Source organism: Nomascus leucogenys, chromosome 19, assembly GCF_006542625.1.
Source record: "Nomascus leucogenys isolate Asia chromosome 19, Asia_NLE_v1, whole genome shotgun sequence".
Classification (NCBI taxonomy): domain Eukaryota; kingdom Metazoa; phylum Chordata; class Mammalia; order Primates; family Hylobatidae; genus Nomascus; species Nomascus leucogenys.
The window spans coordinates 61942767-61961057 of NC_044399.1; the positions used below are offsets into that span (position 1 = coordinate 61942767).

Below are 18291 nucleotides of genomic sequence, written 5' to 3' on the forward strand. Positions count from 1 at the left end.
TCACACACAAATGCAGGTAGATCAAAGAACTATATGTTTAAAAAACAAATAGCCGGGCGTGGTGGCTCACACCTGTAATCCCAGCACTTTGGGAGGCTGAGGTGGGTGGATCACAAGGTCAGGAGTTTGAGACCAGCCTGGCCAGCATGGTGAAACCCTGTCTCTACTAAAAATACAAAAAATTAGACGGGCATGGTGGCACGTGCCTATAGTCCCACCTACTCGGGAGGCTAAGACAGGAGAATTGCTTGAATCCAGCAGGTGGAGGTTACAGTGAGCTGAGATCGCACCACTGCACTCTAGACTGGGCGATAGAGCGAGACTCCATCTTAAACAAACAAACAAAACCAATAAACAAACAAAAGTCAGTAAAAGTAGTAGAAGAAAATACAAGTAAATATGTTTATAAGCTTGGGTAAGGAAGAATTTTTTTTTTTTTTTTTTTTTGAGACAGGGTCTTGTTCTGTCTCCTAGGCTGGAGTCCAGTGGCTTGATCACAGCTCACTGCAGCCTTGAATTCCTTGGCTCAAGCTATCATCCCACCTCAGCCTCCTGCATAGCTAGGACTCAGGCATGTGCCATGCTAAGCTAATTTTTTATTTATTTTTAAAATTAATTAATTTTTTTTTGAGACAGAGTTTTGCTCTTGTTGCCCAGGCTGGAGTGCAATGGTGCAATCTTGGCTCGCTGCACCCTCTGCCTCCCGGGTTCAAGCAATTCTCCTGCCTCAGCCTCCCGAGTAGCTGTGATTACAGGCATGCACCACCATGCCAGGCTAATTTTGTATTTTTAGTAGAGACGGGGTTTCTGCGTGTTGGTCAGGCTGGTCTCGAACTCCCGACCTCAGGTGATCCACCTGCCTCAGCTTCCCAAAGTGCTGGGATTACAAGTGTGAGCCATTGTGCTGCTAAGCTAATTTTTTTTTTTTTTGAGACGGAGTCTTACTCTGTTGCCCAGGCTGGAGTGCAGTGGCAGGATCTCAGCTCACTGTAAGTTCTGCTTCCTGGGTTCATGCCATTCTCCTGCCTCAGCTTCCCTAGTAGGTGGGACTACAGGAGCCTGCCACCATTCCCGGCTAATTTTTTTGTATTTTTAGTAGAAACAGGGTTTCACCATGTTAGCCAGGATGGTCTCCATCTCCTGACTTCATGATCCACCCGCCTCGGCCTCCCAAAGTGCTGGGATTACAGGCATGAGCAACCACGCCCAGCCCTGCTAAGCTAATTTTTTAAATTTTTTTGCAAATATGAGGTCTCCCTGTGTTGCCCAGTTTGGTCTCAAACTCCTGGCCTCAAGTGGTCTTCCTCATTTGGCCTCCCAAAATGCTGGGATTACAGGTGTGAGCCACCACGCCTAGTCCCAGAAAGATATTCTCAAAAAAGAAATAAATCACAGCCAGCTACAGTGGCTCACGCCTGTAATCCCAGCACTTTGGGAGGCCAAGGCGGTTGGATCACAAGGTCAGGAGGTCAAGACCAGCCTGACCAACATGGTGAAACCCTGTTTCTACTAAAAATACAAAAATTAGCTGGGCGTGGTGGTGCACACCTGTAATCCCAGCTACTCAGGAGGCTGAGGCAGGAGAATCGCTTGAACCTGGGAGGCAGAGGCTGCAATAAGCAGAATTCATGCCATTGCCCTCCAGCCTGGGCAACAGAGACAGACTCCATCTCAAAAAAAAAAAAAAAGAAAGAAGAAATAAATCACAAAAAAAACAGAAAACCCAAGTCAGAGAGCCATTAAGACAAAAAAAAAAAAAAAAAAAAGACTAATAAATTTGACTCCATCAAAAATTAAAACTCAGCCAGGCGTGGTGGCTCATGCCTGTAATCCCAGCACTTTGAGAGGCTGAGGTGGGTGGATCATGAGTTCAGGAGTTGGAGACCAGCCTGGCCAACATAGTAAAACCCCGTTTCTACCAAAAATACAAAAAAATTAGCTGGGCGTGGTGGTGGGTGCCTGTAATCTCAGCTACTTGGGAGGCTGAGGCAGGAGAATTGCTTGAACTAGGGAGGCAGAGGTTTCAGTGAGCCAAGTCATGCCATTGCATTCCAGCCTGGGCAACAAGAGCAAAACTCCATCTCAAAAAAAAAAAACAAAAAAACAAATGCATATCTTTCGGCTAAGCAATCCCACTTCTCTATTCTCAAATACACATATGTATGTATAAAGAGGTATGTACAAGAATGTTCACTGTCAACACTCTTGGTAATAGCAAAAAACTGGAAACAATCATAATTTCCGTGAAAAAAAGAATAGCTAAATAAACTATACCCACACTATGCTATTCTATGCAACAGTTAATAATGAGGATATGTATATTGATATGAAAAGATCAAGATGTAATTAAATAAAGAAATGCAACCGAATGCAGTGGCTCCCATCTATAATCCCAGCACTTAGGGAGGCCAAGGCAGGAGGCTCACTTGAGGCCAGGAGTTTGAGACCAGCCTGGGCAACATAGCATGACCCCATCTCTACAAAAAATTTTAAAAAATTAGCCAGGTGTGGTGGCACACACCTGTAGGCTGTGGTAGGATTGCTTGAAGTAAGGAGTTCAAGGTTACAGTGAGCTGTGATCACATATCTCTAAAAAAAAATAATTTTTTTTTTAAGACAGAGTCTTGCTCTGTCGCCCAGGCTGTAGTGCAATGGTGTGATCACAGCTCACTGCAGCCTCAACTTCCTGGGCTCAGGTGATCCTCCCACCTCAGCCTCCTGAGTAACTGGGACTACAGATGAGCACAAACACACCCAGCTAATTTTTTTATTTTTTATTTATTTATTTATTTTTTGAGATGGAGTCTTGCTGTCACCCAGGCTGGATTGCAATGGCACACAATCTTGACTTACTGCAATCACCGCTTCCCAGGTTCAAGCAATTCTCTTGCCTCAGCCTCCTTAGTAGCTGGGATTAAAGGTGTACGCCACCATGCCCGGCCAATTTTTGTATTTTTAGTAGAGATGGGGTTTCATCATGTTGACCAGGCTGGTCTGGGACTCCTGATCTCAGATGATCCACCTGCCTTGGCCTCCCAAAGTGCTGGGATTACAGGCGTGAGCTACCGCGCCTGGCCTGATTTTTTGTATTTTTAGTAGAGACAGGGTTTTGCCATGTTCTCCCAAAGTACTGGACTTACAGGTGCGAGCCACCGTGCTTGGCCCCTGTATAATTTTAAAATTTTTTTAAAAATTAAAAATACCTGGAGTTCTGGCCTCGAAAATCCCATCCTCGTGGGTGCTCCTTCCAGTCTTGAGGAGTGAACCTGGCCATCAGTGATTCTGAAGAGGCAGTGACCACACAGAACCCCAGCACAGCAAACTGATAAACTGCCATTTTTATTGTATTTTATTGTTTCCTGTAGAGATGGGGGGGTCTCACTATATTGCCCAGTCTGGTCTTGAACTCCTGGGCTTAAGCAATCCTCCTGCTTCAGCCTTCCATAGTGCTGTATTACAGGTGTGAGCCACCATGTCTGGCCTGGCCATCTGTATTTCTTTTTTCGTTGTTTGTTTTTTGTTTTTGAGACAGAGTCTCACTCTGTCTTCCAGGCTGGAGTGCAATGGCATCATCTCAGCTTACTGCAACCTCTGCCTCCTGGGCTCAAGCCATTCTCCTGCCTCAGCCTCCCGAGTAGCTGGGATTACAGATGCCCAACACCATACCCAGCTAATTTTTGTATTTTTAGTAGAGACGGGGTTTCACCATGTTGGCCAGGCTGGTCTTGAACTCCTGACCTCAGGTGATCCACCCATCTTGGCCTCCCAGAGTGCTGGGATTACAGGTGTAAGCCACCACACTCGGCCTTTTTTTTTAAATGTTTTTTTTTTTTTTCCTCAGAGACCTTTGTTCTGAGATCTTTATTCCCTCTCCCTGTTCTTTTTCGTTGTCTAGTCTACCTCACAAATCATTTCATGATTAATTTTCCTAAAGCAAAGAGCAAATATTTATTAAGCATTTGCCATTATTTGTACTCAGTATTTGATAATGGCAGGAATGTTTGAGGAAAGCTAATATGATAGTAATATGGAGCAATGTGAAGTTAAGAAGAGAGGGAGATGGCAACCAATCAAAAGACTATATGAGGCCAGGCTTTATTCATCCTGTTCAGAGGTGGTCACAGCTTCCCAATGGCTGCAAAATAAAGGCCAAATTCCTGAGCCTAATATCCAAACCGTCCAGTCTATCCTTAACATACCTTTCTGATATCTTCATTACTTCTTCCCATTAAAAGCCTCCAATTCAGCCATTTTGTGTTTTTTTTTTTGAGGTGGGGTCTCACTGTGTCTCCCAGAGTGGAATGCATGACACCATCATAGCTCACTGCAGTCTCAAAAACTCCTGGGCTCATGTGGCCCTCAGCTTCCTGAGTAGCTGCAACTACAGGTGTGCGCCACCACATGCAACTTCAGCCTGGCTTTCGCATGTGTGCGTACTTCTGTTCAGTTACTTCTCCTATTTCGTTAAATCTTGCTTCGTTTATTGATTGATTGATTGAATGATTGATTGAGATGGAGTTTTGCTCTTGTTGCCCAGGCTGGAGTGCAATGGCGTGAACTCGGCTCACTGCAACCTCTGCCTCCCGGGTTCAAGCAATTCTGCCTCAGCGTCCCCAGTAGCTGGGATTACAGGTGCCTGCCACCATGCCCAACTAATTTTTGTATTTTTAGTAGAGACAGGGTTTCACCACATTGGCCAGGCTGGTCTTGAACTCCCAATCTCAGGCCATCCACCAGCCTTGGCCTCCCAAAGTGCTGGGATTACAGGCGTGAGACACCACACCCAGCCAAAATCTTGCTTCCTTTAAAAATAGGATCAAAGTTGTTGTTTCATGGGTACAGAGTTTCAGTTTTGCAAGGTGAAGAGTTCTGGAGATGGATGGCAGTGATGGCTGCACAACAATGTGAATGTACTTAACACTGCTGAATTGTACACTTAAAAATGGTTAAGGCCAAGAGCAGTGGCTCATGCCTATAATCACAACACTTTGAGAGGCCGAGGCAGGAGGACTGCTTGAGCCCAGGAGTTTGAGACCAGCTGGGGCAACACGGAGTGACCTTGTCTTTACAAAAAATATTAGCCAGATGTGGTGGCACACACCTGTAGTCCCAGCTACTCCAGAAGCTAAGAGGGGGGAGATCTCAAGTCTAAGTCAAGGCTACAGTGAGCCATGTTCATGTATTGCACTCCAGCCTATGTGACCGAGCAAGACAGTCTCAAAATAACTAAAGAGGGAGACTCTGTCTCTAAATAAATTAACAGTTTATGGTAAATTTTATGTGTATTTTACAACTGAAAAAGAAATTAGAAGCTGATTTAACTTTTTAAAGATAGACTCTCCTCAAGGCTTCTCTGAGTTCTCAGCCTTTGAACTCTTAGAGCTGTTATTATCTTTACAGCTCACATGGATTGTAACCATTCACAATTTTTTTTTTTTTTTTTTGAGACAGAATCTTGTTCTGTCACCCAGGCTGGAGTGCAGTAGTGCAATCTTGGCTCACTGCAACTTCTGCATCCTGGATTCAAGCAATTATCCTGCCTCAGCCTCCTGAGTAGCTGGGATTACAGGTGCCCGCCACCACGCCCAGCTAATTTTTGTATTTTTAGTAGAAACAGCGTTTCACCATGTTGGCCAGGCTGGTCTCAAACACCTGATCTCAGGTGATCCACCTGCCTTGGCCTCCCAAAGTGCTGCAATTACAGGCGTGAGCCACAGTGCCCAGCCTTTTTTTTTTTTTTTTTCTTTTTTGAGATGGAGTCTCGCTCCATCACCCAGGCTGGAGTGCAGTGGTGCAATCTCCACTCACTGCAACCTCTGCCTCCTGGGTTTAAGTGATTCTCCTGCCTCAGCCTCACAGGTAGCTGGGACTACAGGCACACACCACCATGCCCAGCTAATTTTTGTAATTTTAGTAGAGACGAGGTCTCAACACATTGGCCAGGCTGGTCTTGAACTCCTGACCTCAAGTAATCCACCCGCCTCAGCCTCCCAAAGTACTGGAATTACAGGTGTGAGCCACCATGCCCTGCCACAATCTTCCATTTTTAATAATTGTGTATCTTATGTCTTCTTTCCGATTTGGCTACAAATTTTTTTTTTTTTTTTTTTTTTTGAGACAGTCTCATTCTGCCACCCAGGCTGGAGTGTAGTAGCGCGAACACAGCTCACTGCAGCCACAACCTCCTGGGCTCGATCAACCCTCCAGAGTAGCTGGAACTACAGGCTTAAGCCACAATGCCTGGTTGCAAACATCTTGATAGTGCTGAGTACATATCTGCTATCAATCAACTGGCCTCAGAAGCAAATCACAGTACAAAACAAATGATAAACCAAAGTAACTGCTTTAATGTTAAAAATATTTATTTTTTTTCCTAAAAGATCACACAAAAATTGGGAAGAGAAGGATGTCAACTAGACTACATCAAAATCTGGGCAGAGGGAGGACAAAGAGCTGCCTAAAGAAACTGGTAGCTGGAGCAAACTGCAGAGATCAAGATGGTCCTAGTCAACGGAACCAGCAGCCCAGGTCAGCCACATTCAGGAGCACCACCGAGGCACGGCAGGGAGAGCAAAGTTGCTGGCCCCAATCATTCCTCCTTTTCAGGGCAGGAGAGGCAGAAGCTCACTCTTTAGACATGTTCTTGATGGTCTTGTGCTCTTTCATGGCCTTCTCCCAATCGCTGCCATTGAATTCCTCAGTGACCATACTCCGCACAGTGCCCTCATCCAGGCAGTGGGGGGCAATTCCTATGAGAAAGTGGCACAGACAAAGGGGGATCCTCAGTATGGGTGAGACCAGATGGTGTTCCTGGATAAGCCCCCACCTGCAGGCATCATCACGCTACACATTAGGGCTTCCAAAGGATATGCCACAGCTTATGGCTTCAGCGATGAGACCCACAGGCTGCCAGCTGGCTCAGAAAGCACTGGCTCCAGCCTACCGCTTCAGCCCTCTGGCTCACTTTCCTCAACTGCCAGATGGGAATCACACTCCCTGAACCAGGGATGGCCAAGGCTAGACATCATTCAATAGCAAATTGAGAATGCAACATGCACAAAGGCACAGCCCAGAGCAATCTCTGACTGGAGGCCTAAAGAATTCACAGGCCTTTCCTGTGTTTAGATAGATAACTTTCCTTCCTTTTTTTTGAGATGGAGTTTAGCTCTTGTTGCCTAGGCTGGAGTACAATGGCGTGATCTTGGCTCACTGCAACCTCTGCCTCCCGGGTTCAAGTGATTCTCCTGCCTCAGCCTCCCAAGTAGCTGGGATTACAGGCGTGCGCCACCAAGCCTGGCTAATTTTGTATTTTTAGTAGAGACGGGGTTTCTCCATGTTGGTTAGGCTGGTCTCGAACTCCCAACCTCAGGTGAGCCACCACGCCTGGCCTTAGATAGATAACTTTCTAAGAATTAAACGTCTTCCCATTTGTACAGGATTTCATACTTTTCAAAACTCTTTCCTGTTCTGCAAGGTAGACAGGAAAGAGTCTCCATGTGACAGATGAGGAATAGGAGCCCCTGAAGCAATGGGGGAGGGGTAAGGATGACATCATGCCCTGCCCTGCCTCCCCCGCCACCACCATAAGGTAAAAGACACTGACAGTCATAGCTGCTCTCGCAGCTCTGGAGACTGCACTGACACAGAATAAGAGTCCTCAGGAACATCTTCCACCTCTGCTTTCCCCTTCAATTCACACTACAATTGGCATGATTCTCAACAACTGTCAGAGGGTTAGTTTTATTACTCCCCAGACCCAAGCAGGCCCTGAAGCGGGGCTTGGAGGGTTCCCTGCTTGTTTATTATTTTTTAAAAAGAACAGAGATACGGTTTCGCTATGTTTCCCAGGCTGGTCTCAAACTCCTGAGCTCAAGAAATCCTCCTACCGGCCGGGCGCGGTGGCTCACGCTTGTAATCCCAGCACTTTGGGAGGCCGAGGCGGGCAGATCACGAGGTCAGGAGATCGAGACCACGGTGAAACCCTGTCTCTACTAAAAATATAAAAAAATCAGCCGGGCGTGGTGGCGGGCGCCTGTAGTCCCAGCTACTCGGAGAGGCTGAGGCAGGAGAATGGCGTGAACCCAGGAGGCGGAGCTTGCAGTGAGCCGAGATCGCGCCACTGCACTCCAGCCTGGGCGGCAGAGCGAGACTCCGCCTCAAAAAAAAAAAAAAAAAAAAAAAAAAAAAAAAAAAAAAAAGAAATCCTCCTACCTTGGCCTCCCAAAGTGCTGGGATACAGGCGTGAGCCACCGCAGCCAGCCAGTCCTGCCTAATTTTTGAACAACCAAAAAGCTTTCAAATGCCATTATCAATGCTCCCCAATCTTGCCTCCTTCACTCCCTTAACCTCTGTCATTATTAAAGCTGCCTCCCCTGGCCCCACAAGCCCATCTCCCCACCCCTCTCCTCCCTACCCTTCAACACCATCCCCAGCAACACCAGCCCTGGCAGCACCAGTGAATAAGAATCACAACCTGGATGGGCTCCAAGTCCAACTTCACCACATTCAGATATGGAATTCAGAAAAGTTTCACCAGAGCCCGACTCACATTCTATCATGTGGAAAGCACTCTGCCGAGGAGTCCTGCTCCTCTAAGATACGCATGTGACAGGGTCTAGTCAGCGTCCCACCTGTCCAAACAAGACTTTAAGTGAGAGCACCACAGGCCTCTCTGTGTCCCCCTGAGCTTACAGTCCATCCCCTTTACTCACCGAAGCCTCCAGGGTTTGACCGTGGAGTATAGAAGCTCTGAACGCCACATCTCTTACAGAAGGTGTGCTGGGCTTTGTGAGTATTGAACGTGTAAGTCGTTATGTGCTCAGCTCCCTAGGTGAAAACAGACAAACAGGTGTTCTTTTTTACAAAGAGATTGATTGATTGATTGATTGATTGATTGAGACAGAGTCTCCCACTGTCTCTCAGGCTGGAGTGCAGTGGCGTGATCTTGGCTCACTGCAACCTCCACCTGCACGGGTTCAAGAGATTTTCCTGCCTCAGCCTCCCAAGTAGCTGGGATTACAGGCGCGTGCCCCCGTGCCTGGCTAATGTTTTGTATTTTTAGTACAGACAGGGTTTCACCATGTTGGACAGGATGGTCTTGAACTCCTGACCTCGTGATTCACCTGCCTTGGCCTCCCAAAATGCTGGGATTACAGGTGTGAGCCACCGCACCCTGCCCCAAAGACATTTATTTTTATGTCACTTAAAAAATACACCTTTGTAGCCGGGTGTGGTGGTGGGCGCCTGTAGTCCCAGCTACTCGGGAGGCTGAGGCAGGAGAATGGCATGAACCCAGGAGGCGGAGCTTGCAGTGAGCCGAGATCGCGCCACTGCACTCCAGCCTGGGCGACAGAGCGAGACTCCCTCTCAAAAAAAAAAAAAAAAAAAAAAAAAAAAAAAAAAAAAAAAATATATATATATATACCTTTGGCCAGGATGGTGGCTCATGCCTGTAATCCCAACACTTTGAGAAGCTGAGGCAGGCGGATTGCTTGAGCCCAGGAGTTCAAGACCAACCTGGGCAACATGGCAAAACCCTGTTTCTACAAAAAAATACAAAAATTAGCCAGGTGCAGTGGCGCACATCTGTAGTCCCAGCTACTTGGGAGGCTGAGGTAGGAGCATCAGTTGAGCCTGGGGAAGTAGAGGCTGCAGTGGGCTGAGATCACACCATTAAAAAACAAATTTTGAAACAACTTAATGGCAGGAGCTCTTTTGTAGGGCTCTTTGTATTAAGAGGCCATTTCCTATCTCCTGTAAGAGACTGGGACCTTCTTGAGGACAGAGACCCATCTACACTATCCAGAGACATGTCAGTCTGGAGCGTGACAGCTCACAGCTTCCCTTAGGTCAACGGCACACAGAATTCAGCCTTGAGCGTTCCCTGATACATCACATCAGGGATGGAAAGTGCTCGCTTCCCAGGGCCTACGTGGAGAGACAGTTCACCCAACGGAGTGGCTCTCCATGTCCCCAAACAGAACGGCTCAAGGTCTTAAGAAAACTGATGGCTGTGCTTAATTTATCCACAAAGGACAAACCAGGAAAAAAATATTTGCCAGACGTCATAGACAGGCTAATTTCCTTAATGGATAATACAAATGGGAGACTGGACAAAGGACATGAACGGACAGTTCAGATAGAAAGAAAAATAAATCACTCTTTACCCTATGAAATGCTCACCCAAAGGAACTTCAATGAGATGTATTTCACTGTCAGGTGGGCAAAATCAAAGCCGTTAACATGGTATTGACAAGTATGTAGAGAAATATGTGCTCACATATATCAGTCACAGGAATAGGAATTGGTACAATTTAGCAACATCTACCAAAATTTTAAAGTGTACATATGCTTTAGCACACAATTCCATTTCTTGAAATTTACCATACAGATATATTCCAAATGTCTCAATGACATAGGTATATAGATACTATAGCACTGTTTATAAAGGCTAAAGATTGGAAAAATTGAAAATGTCCATCAATAGAGGACCAGTTAGGCATTATGGACACACATAAAATGGAATATTCTCCAACTTTGTAGAGAAGAATGAGACAGCTCTACAAAACTAACATGGAACAATTGCCAAGGTTACAAAGTTAAGCAAGGTATAGGCCAGGCGCAGTGGCTCATGCCTGTAATCCCAGCATTTTGGGAGGCCAAGGTGGGCAGATCACTTGAGGTCAGGAGTTCAAGACTAGCGTGGCCAACATGGCAAAACTTCGACTCTACTAAAAATATAAAAATTAGCCAGATGTGGTGGCAGGCACCTGTAGTCCCAGCTACTCAGGAGGCTGAAGCAGGAGAATCACTTGAGCCTGGGAGGCGGAGGTTACAGTGAGCCGAGATCGCACCACTGTACTCCAGCCTGGGCGACAGAGTGAGACTGTCTCAAAAAAAAAGTTAAGCAAGGTATAAAACAACATATGTGGTATACTACCATATTTTTTTTTTTTTTTAAGGATATATACTGTTTATGTGTGGTGTTTTTGTTTTGTTTTGTTTTGTTTTTGAGACAAGGTCTCACTCTGTTACCCAGGCTGGAGTGCAGTGGTATGATCACAGCTTATTGCAGCCTTGACCTCCCAGGTTCAAGTGATTCTCCCACCTCAGCCTCCCAAGTAGCTGGGACTATAGGCATGCAACACCACGCCTAGCCGATTTTTTATTTTTTGTAGACATGGGGGTCTCACTATGTTGCCCAGGCTGGTGTTGAACTCCTGGGTTCAAGTGATCTGCCCGCCTTGGCCTTCCAAAGTGCTGGGACTACAGGCATGAGCCACTGTGCCTGGCCTGTATGTGCTTTTATATGCATGTGTATCTTTGAAGAGGGATCCAAGAAACAGTGGCTTACCTTTAGGGAGAGAAATCTTAGCTGGAGGGGAAGGGGTGGAGGTTTCTTATCATTGTTAACCCTCTTTACGCTTCCCCAGCCATACCATCCAGAATTGTGCTTCCTATAGAAATAGCTCCCTGAGGAGCCTTGCTCACTCCATAGCCACTGCAGCACAGAAAAGCAGTGACGGACTGCCAAGTGGTCCCAAGCCATTCAGCATTATCTGGATGGAATTAAAGCCCTGCCCAACCCCACACCACCCATAATGTGCTAAAAGTCTTTTTAAAAAAAAATCTGTATTCTTTAACCTGGAGATTTTCTTTCTTTCTTTTTTTAACTGCTCCTTGTGGAGCAGGGTGTAGGAAGTGTGCCCAGAATAGCCAGATAACTTATTTCTAAGAGAATTGATCCTAAAGAAGAAATTTCTAAATTGTCAAAAATTTATACCAAGGAGGTTCACCACAGTGTTGTTGATAATCAGAGAAAAACTGGACTCAACTGCAGTGATGCAGAGACAGTGACAGGATAAGCAGACCAGGAAATCGGCTGTGGGCAAGAGGGAGACTGGGGCATGGGGACAGTAGGGAAAGACTTTTCACTGTGTATATACACATTCTTCTACCTTTCAAATTTTGTACCAAGTACAAAAAATTCCCCAAAATAATAAAAGTTAAAAATAAGTATATAAGCTTTTCATTGGGAAATGAGATAAGCAGGTTATCAACAAAAAGAATGGTAAAATTCTACTTAATAAACATAAGACAATAGGTTTAGATGTATTTCTCAGAGTAGAAAATAATACACAAGGACAGACAACAAAATATTAACAGTGGTTACCTTTAGTTGACAGGATTTGGGTGATTTTATTGTTTTTTGATTCTCTGAATTTGAAAATGTTTCCACAATATGAAATAGGCCTCCAAAAAATAAAGGTAAAAAATAACACAACCTTTTATTTTTTATTTTCATTTTTTCTGAGATGGAGTTTCACTCTTGCCACCCAGGCTGGAGTGCAATGGTGTGATCTTGGCTCACTGCAACCTCCACCTCCCAGGTTCAAGTGATTCTTCTGCCTTGGCCTCCCAAGTAGCTGGGATTACAGGCATGCACTACCACACCCAGCTAATTTTTGTATTTTTAGTAGAGATAGGGTTTCACCATGTTGGCCAGGCTGGTTCTCAACTCCTGACTTCAGGTGATCCACCCATCTTGGCCTTCCAAAGTGCTGGGATTACAGGCATGAGCCACTGTGCCCGGCCCACCTTTTAAATGTCAACCTGAAACCAAAGCCTGTGAGAGGCCCTGCTATGCTCCAGGACCCTCCCATGCTACAGATGGCATGCTAAGGGTTGGTTGGGGAGTCCTGTAAATCTCACCAATGGGTTCTGCACTCCTTGACCCTGCTCTTAAGCACTGACCTTCAGGAGCTTGAAGCGAGAAGCTGGAACAATGAAGTGTCTATTCTGCTTCTTCTTGCAAATGCTGCAGCTACAGAAAGACAGAGCAAATTCCAGATTGTAAGCAGCCACCTTCGTCCTCTATGCCTGAGCGGCCCAGCTATCAGAGCCAGCCAACCCCACAGATGATGCCCCTTTCAGCACCATCCAGGGCCGAGGAACGGGGCAAAGGCCTGGATAGCAGGGCCTCTGGTTTGCAGGTACAGCAGAGCCCACGGGGGGTCCCAAGTCAGCAGTCAAAGGCTCTGCAATGCTCAGAACACAGGACGAACAGACAGGTCTGTACTGCCCAGCCCCCAGTTCTTTACAGTGAAGAGAAGCGCTGGACTTCAGAGACACTTAGAAAACAAATTTCAGACACTGCTACAACCTGATGTCTCTGAGACATCCACACCAAAAATGGACAAGGAAGTTTAGGTTTCCCTCTTTCTTCATCACCACGTCACAAAAAGTCCAGCTCCAAGTAAAACACGTCCCCAGAATTACCATCTCTGGAATTAAACTGAAGTCCCCTCTTTTCAGGCCACCTTTGAAAAAGTTCTAATTTAGCATAGAATCCTCTCACAAGTTATTCCACAGTGCTTCTTTTCCAATCTGGACTCTATTGTTAGTAGCCTGGTCAGTTCTCCATTTGAGTAATTCCATCGTATGTGTTTATTATTCATATATAATTCCGGTACCTAGGGGCAAAAAGGACTGGATGCTGTTAAATAATTAGCTGCATGCCAACTTTGGGTCCCAAAGCCAGAGCCTGTCGTCCCTGCTCCATCATAATGCCGGGGAAGGAGGTACAAATCAGGCCCTCCACAGCCAGCAGCACCATCTGCCTCAACCGAAGAGCAGAGCGAGAGTGTAGGGCCTGGGGAGCCTCCAGGTGTATACACCCTTCACTAACGTACCCTCCAACTCTCCCCAACTCCAGACTTCTATGAAGATTCTGCCCAAGGCTTTCCACTCAGTACCCAGCCAGGCACACCTGCAGCTATCCGCCCTCAGCTCCTCAGCAGTGTCAGTCTGAGGATGATGCTGCCACAAGCCACAAGCCCTAAGGACCCTGCTCTGTGTCACCTGGGCCATGCTGTTGAAGCTCTGTGATGAGCCATACAAAAGGAACAAAAATAGAACAATGAACCTTTCTGTCCCCATCACCTGACTTCAACAGTTACCAGCCCAAGGCCAATGTTTCCTCTGTACCCCAACTCCCCAGATTATTTTGAAATACTGCGTTTTAACTCTGAAATTCTTTTAAGCCAATTTAGGAAAAAAAAATACTCACTTGCAGTCAAATATATGCAAGTCTGCTGAGGCCCAAACTTCAAAACGAACTGCTCCACAGTGGCAGCCTCCTGTGTGCTTCACCAGGCCCTGGTATTCACTAAATGAAACAAAAATCAGAAAGATAAGAATTTCTGAATAGCTACCTCCTGCTCTCTTTCCTTTTGTTGTCGAAAGAAAGACGGAAGATTAGACAAAAGTCTTTTCTACATGACAACCAAATGCATTTCTGCTTTTAAGGAGGCATTGTCAATTTCCTAAGTGAAGAATGGTTTCAGCACCTTCTTTGTCCATGAGCTCTCTTTTCGCCAATTTCTTAAATTGTATTAAGTTGCAAAATAAAACATTCCAAACATTTCGAAAATGTGAGGGATCCTAACCCAACACCAAACATTTTTATTTGTATGTCAAATACTAATTTTTTTTTTTTTTTTTTTTTTTTTTTTTTTTTTTTTTTTTTTTTTTTTTTGAGATGGAGTCTCAGTCTTTGCCCAGGCTGGAGTGCAGTGGCACGATCTTGGCTCAATGCAACCTCTGCCGCCTGGGTTCAAGCAATTCTCCAGCCTTAGCCTCCCAAGTAGCTGGGATTACAGGCGCCCGCCACCGCGCCCTGCTAATTTTTAGTAGAGATAGGGTTTCACCATCTTGGCCAAGCTGGTCTTGAACTCCTGACCTCATGATCCACCCACCAGGACTCCCAAAGTGCTGGGATTATAGGCGTGAGTTACTGCTCCCGGCCTCAAATAGTAAAAATTTTTATGAGCTAGGCATGAAGGAGAGAACAGTAAACAAGATACAGCAGATACGATTGCTGCTCTTACTGACCTTAACAAGTTACTCAAATAATAATTAATTATGATTGTGATAAAGGAGGTACAGGCTGCTATGAAAAATAAGACTGGGTACTCAATCAAGTCCAGAGGTCCAGAAGAGCCTTTTGAGAAAGTTAATGAAGGCTCTTATATTTTTGCTCTATTTCTTTCCAGTATTCTTCATACACATGCGTTTTACATAGTTGTCATACACATTACATACAATTTTTTTTTTTGAGACGAAGTTTCATTCTTGTTGCCCAAGCTGGAGTGCAGTGATGTGATTCTCAGCTCACCAAAACCTCCGCCTCCAGGGTTCAAACGATTCTCCTGCCTCAGCCTCCCAAGTAGCTGGGATTACAGGCATGCTCCACCACACCCAGCTAATTTTGTATTTTTAGTAGAGACCGGGTTTCTCCATGTTGGTCAGGCGGTCTCAAACTCCCCACCTCAGGTGATCCGCCCGCCTCGGCCTCCCAAAGTGCTGGGATTACAGGCGTGAGCCACCTCACCCGGACTACATACAATTTTAATCCTTTTAAAGCTTATATATAAGCCAAACTCAGAAATGAACATTAAGATCTGATAAATGTCTTAAAATCGCTTTCCAAAAGGACGGAACACCCTTACCCGATATATAAATGAGAAAACATTTCACTGTACAGTCTCAGGCAATAATTATAGGAAAAATAGCTCACTGCAGTTTTAATTTGCATGATTAAGACTGATCATTTTTTCATGTTTCTTTACAAGTTTATGTATTTTAATTTTTTCTGCATACATAATGCTTATTGTAAAAACTCCAAACTTTACAGTATTTGCGAGTGCTCAAAGTGAAAGCCTCCTGTAATCTTTACACCCAGGGGGATCTACAGTTAATTATTTGCTATATATTCCCCCAAACTTTTTTCTGTACAATATTTTAACGAAAATGGTACAGTTATACACACTTTTTGAATATAATTTAGTAGCCTTTATAAGTACAAAGTCACGGCAATCTAGTGAGAGAAAACATCTTTTTTATGTCAATATTTTAAATCTTTTTCTTGACCATTTATCAGTTTGTCTTAAAATAAAAATTTACCTCAAATTTGAGTTTTACATTCCTCTTTTTTTCTTTTTCTGTATGCCTTGAAGACACCCTGAGTTTTACATTCCTAAGGATCTTCATATTCCTTCTGCCCAGAGGCAGCCGTCACCCTATAGGTGCTCAAATGTTTGATGGATGAACGTTTTTTAAAAATTCAGTGTGCAGTCCAAGATGAAAAACCAAAAAGTGAAGCACACAGAAAACCAAATATGTTTGGGGGGACGACTCATCCTAAGAAAATTTCTTCTGCAAGAAGCTCAAAGGAACATGTTCAAGAAAAGAAGTAATTCTCAGGTTATGCAATTGCTAGGTTATTCTTGTCGGTTTTTTCCCCCTAGTGTTTTGATTGTTCTTTTTAATTCGTAAAATTGACATTGAAATATAATATCAGGGCGTTAAAATATCTCTCTGTACCACAACTGTTCCCCGAGGCAGGAATCCGGATCGCATTTGGAGAAAAGAAGGCAGCCCTTTAACAGCCCAGTTAAAAGCTCTTTCCCAAATCGCGGACCCTCGAGATGCTCCTCGGGCCATCTAAAAGACTGCGGAGCAGCCAGGAGGGCGAGCGGCCGGGAACATTAGCTGGCTGAGCACATAAAAGCCTCCCTAGGCAGGCATCCCCGCCGCCGCGCGAGGCCGGGGCATCTCTTCGCGCGCGCTTCTCTCCCGGATCAATAACCCCCGCCCCCTGCTCCCTCCCTGGCAGTGCCTGGAACAATGACGGGATTTTGCTTCCCAGTTAGTTCAAAACTACTCATGCTTCCTTCAACGCTTCTACCTTTCCCTTCCACCCACCCTCAAAAACACGTGTGCAAACACAAAAAAAACGGGATTCGGGTAAGAGAAAGCCGTGGGATTTATCTTCTTTTCACTGAGAAAGGCCCCCACACCCTTTGCGCGCCAGCAACAGACAACGTCCCCGAGCACGATGCTTATGGCCGGGAAAGACTCTTTGTGTCCCAAGACGGCTGCGCGCGCCCGCAAGCTCCGGACGAAGCTCCCTTTCCATTTCCAGGCCACACAGCCCGAGAAGCACCGCCCCGCCCCGCCGCCCTTAGAAATAGGGAATAACCCCAGTGCTAACGGGGGAGCTGCGTCGGCTCCGTAACGTGGAAGGCTTAGAGCTGAAAGGCGCCCAAGGCCTGCACGCGGGCTGCGAGCCCGACTCTTGCCAAGGGGGTCCGCGTGGCACCGGCTCCCGCGCGCCCCGGCCCGCCGCACTCACAAGGTGTCTAGCAGGAGCTTGGCGGCGCCCTCGGAGGTGAGCTTCTGCCGCTTCTGGAACGTCTCCCAGCGCTCCCGCTGCTCGCCCAGGTCCAGGTTGGACGCCGAGGACGTCGGGGTCGCGGGAGTCGGCGGCGGCGGTGACGGGAGCAACGCCAGCTCCGGCGGCGGCGGCTCCCCCGGGCCCTCCTCCTGGGCCCGCGGCGACGAGCGCCTCAGCCGCGGCTTCTCCGACGGCGGCTTCTGCGCCGCCTGGCTCTTGCTCCCGGCCTGGCTCGCGGAGCGCCGTGTGCGGGTAGCGCCGGGGGCCGAGGTAGCGGCCGCGGAGGCCCCGGAGGCCCCGGACCGCTTCTGCTCGCGCAGCTTGGCGGCCGCAGAGCTCCTCGATCGCCGCATGGCTCCCGCAGCCTGGCGCGCAGGCCTCGCAGCGCGGCGCGCCCCCGCCGGCCTGCGCGCGCCCCCGCCGCCCGCCAGTCTTCAGGCCCAGGGGGCGCTGCGCCCGGCTGCCCCGCTCCGGCAGCCGCGCCCCGCAGCCCGGCGCCTGCCCGCAGGAGGGAGACCCGGCCCGCCCGGCCGCTGGGACGCACCTGCCTGTTCGGTCCCGCAGGCCCAGAGGGGCTGCGCCGGGGCCTACGCTCGCGATACCCAGAATCCACACGCACCTGCGAAGGCGCTCCTGCCCTGTGTGAATCCAGCGGGCTCTTCGTACCTTCCCGACCTGGAGGGGCCTGGGTCGGGCCTGAATTCGCAGGCTCATCCGAGCGGGCAGCCTAGGGTAACTTCGTCTCCAAAAACGAGCTAATTTGTGTAAACGGCCTGCCACCTGCTACCTCCTGGGTAACAGCGGCCGAAACCATAGTTCTTCACCTTCGTCTTTTCTGTTACATTATAGAACAGTGTCATGAGGATACCAATAGTCAACAGATTTGGGGTTTCATTTTAATTAAATGAATGACCCGCGCGTCGAATTTCATTAGTATCATTTTGATGAAGGCAGCACCAAAGTTTAAAGACAAAAGGCACGAGAATCATTGATGGAACCCAGATAGTCTTCTTCTCCTTCTCCTTCTTCTTCTTTTTTCAGACCGAGTTTCGCTC

General features: G+C 46.9%; 1 protein-coding gene across 3 annotated transcripts; it reads right to left on the reverse strand.

The window, feature by feature from the left end:
- Nucleotides 1–6341: 6341 nt before the first annotated feature.
- Nucleotides 6342–17991, reverse strand: CENPV (centromere protein V). 3 transcript variants are annotated; one of them, XM_030799755.1, is made up of 5 exons: nucleotides 17195–17787; nucleotides 14069–14167; nucleotides 12754–12823; nucleotides 8712–8826; nucleotides 6342–6749 (listed from the first exon to the last, which is right to left on the reverse strand). In XM_030799755.1, exons 1-5 carry the CDS (start codon nucleotides 17587–17589, stop codon nucleotides 6625–6627), a joined length of 804 nt encoding a protein of 267 aa, XP_030655615.1. In that variant the 5' UTR covers nucleotides 17590–17787; the 3' UTR covers nucleotides 6342–6624. The 3 variants fall into 3 exon arrangements, 1 of the variants encoding a protein (XP_030655615.1); XR_004026975.1 differs by lacking the exons at nucleotides 6342–6749; nucleotides 8712–8826 and adding an exon at nucleotides 13279–13472 and having other exon boundaries at nucleotides 17195–17991; XR_004026974.1 differs by lacking the exons at nucleotides 6342–6749; nucleotides 8712–8826 and having other exon boundaries at nucleotides 12530–13472; nucleotides 17195–17991.
- Nucleotides 17992–18291: the final 300 nt, after the last annotated feature.

Excerpts from the sequence above, each read along its gene's own strand:
- CENPV (XM_030799755.1), bottom strand. The coding sequence starts at position 17,589 with ATGCGGCGATCGAGGAGCTCTGCGGCCGCCAAGCTGCGCGAGCAGAAG. Across the intron at positions 14,168-17,194 it reads AAGCTCCTGCTAGACACCTT|TGAATACCAGGGCCTGGTGA; the intron begins GTGAGTGCGGCG and ends TGTTTCATTTAG. Across the intron at positions 6,750-8,711 it reads GTCAAACCCTGGAGGCTTCG|GAATTGCCCCCCACTGCCTG; the intron begins GTGAGTAAAGGG and ends ACTTTCTCATAG.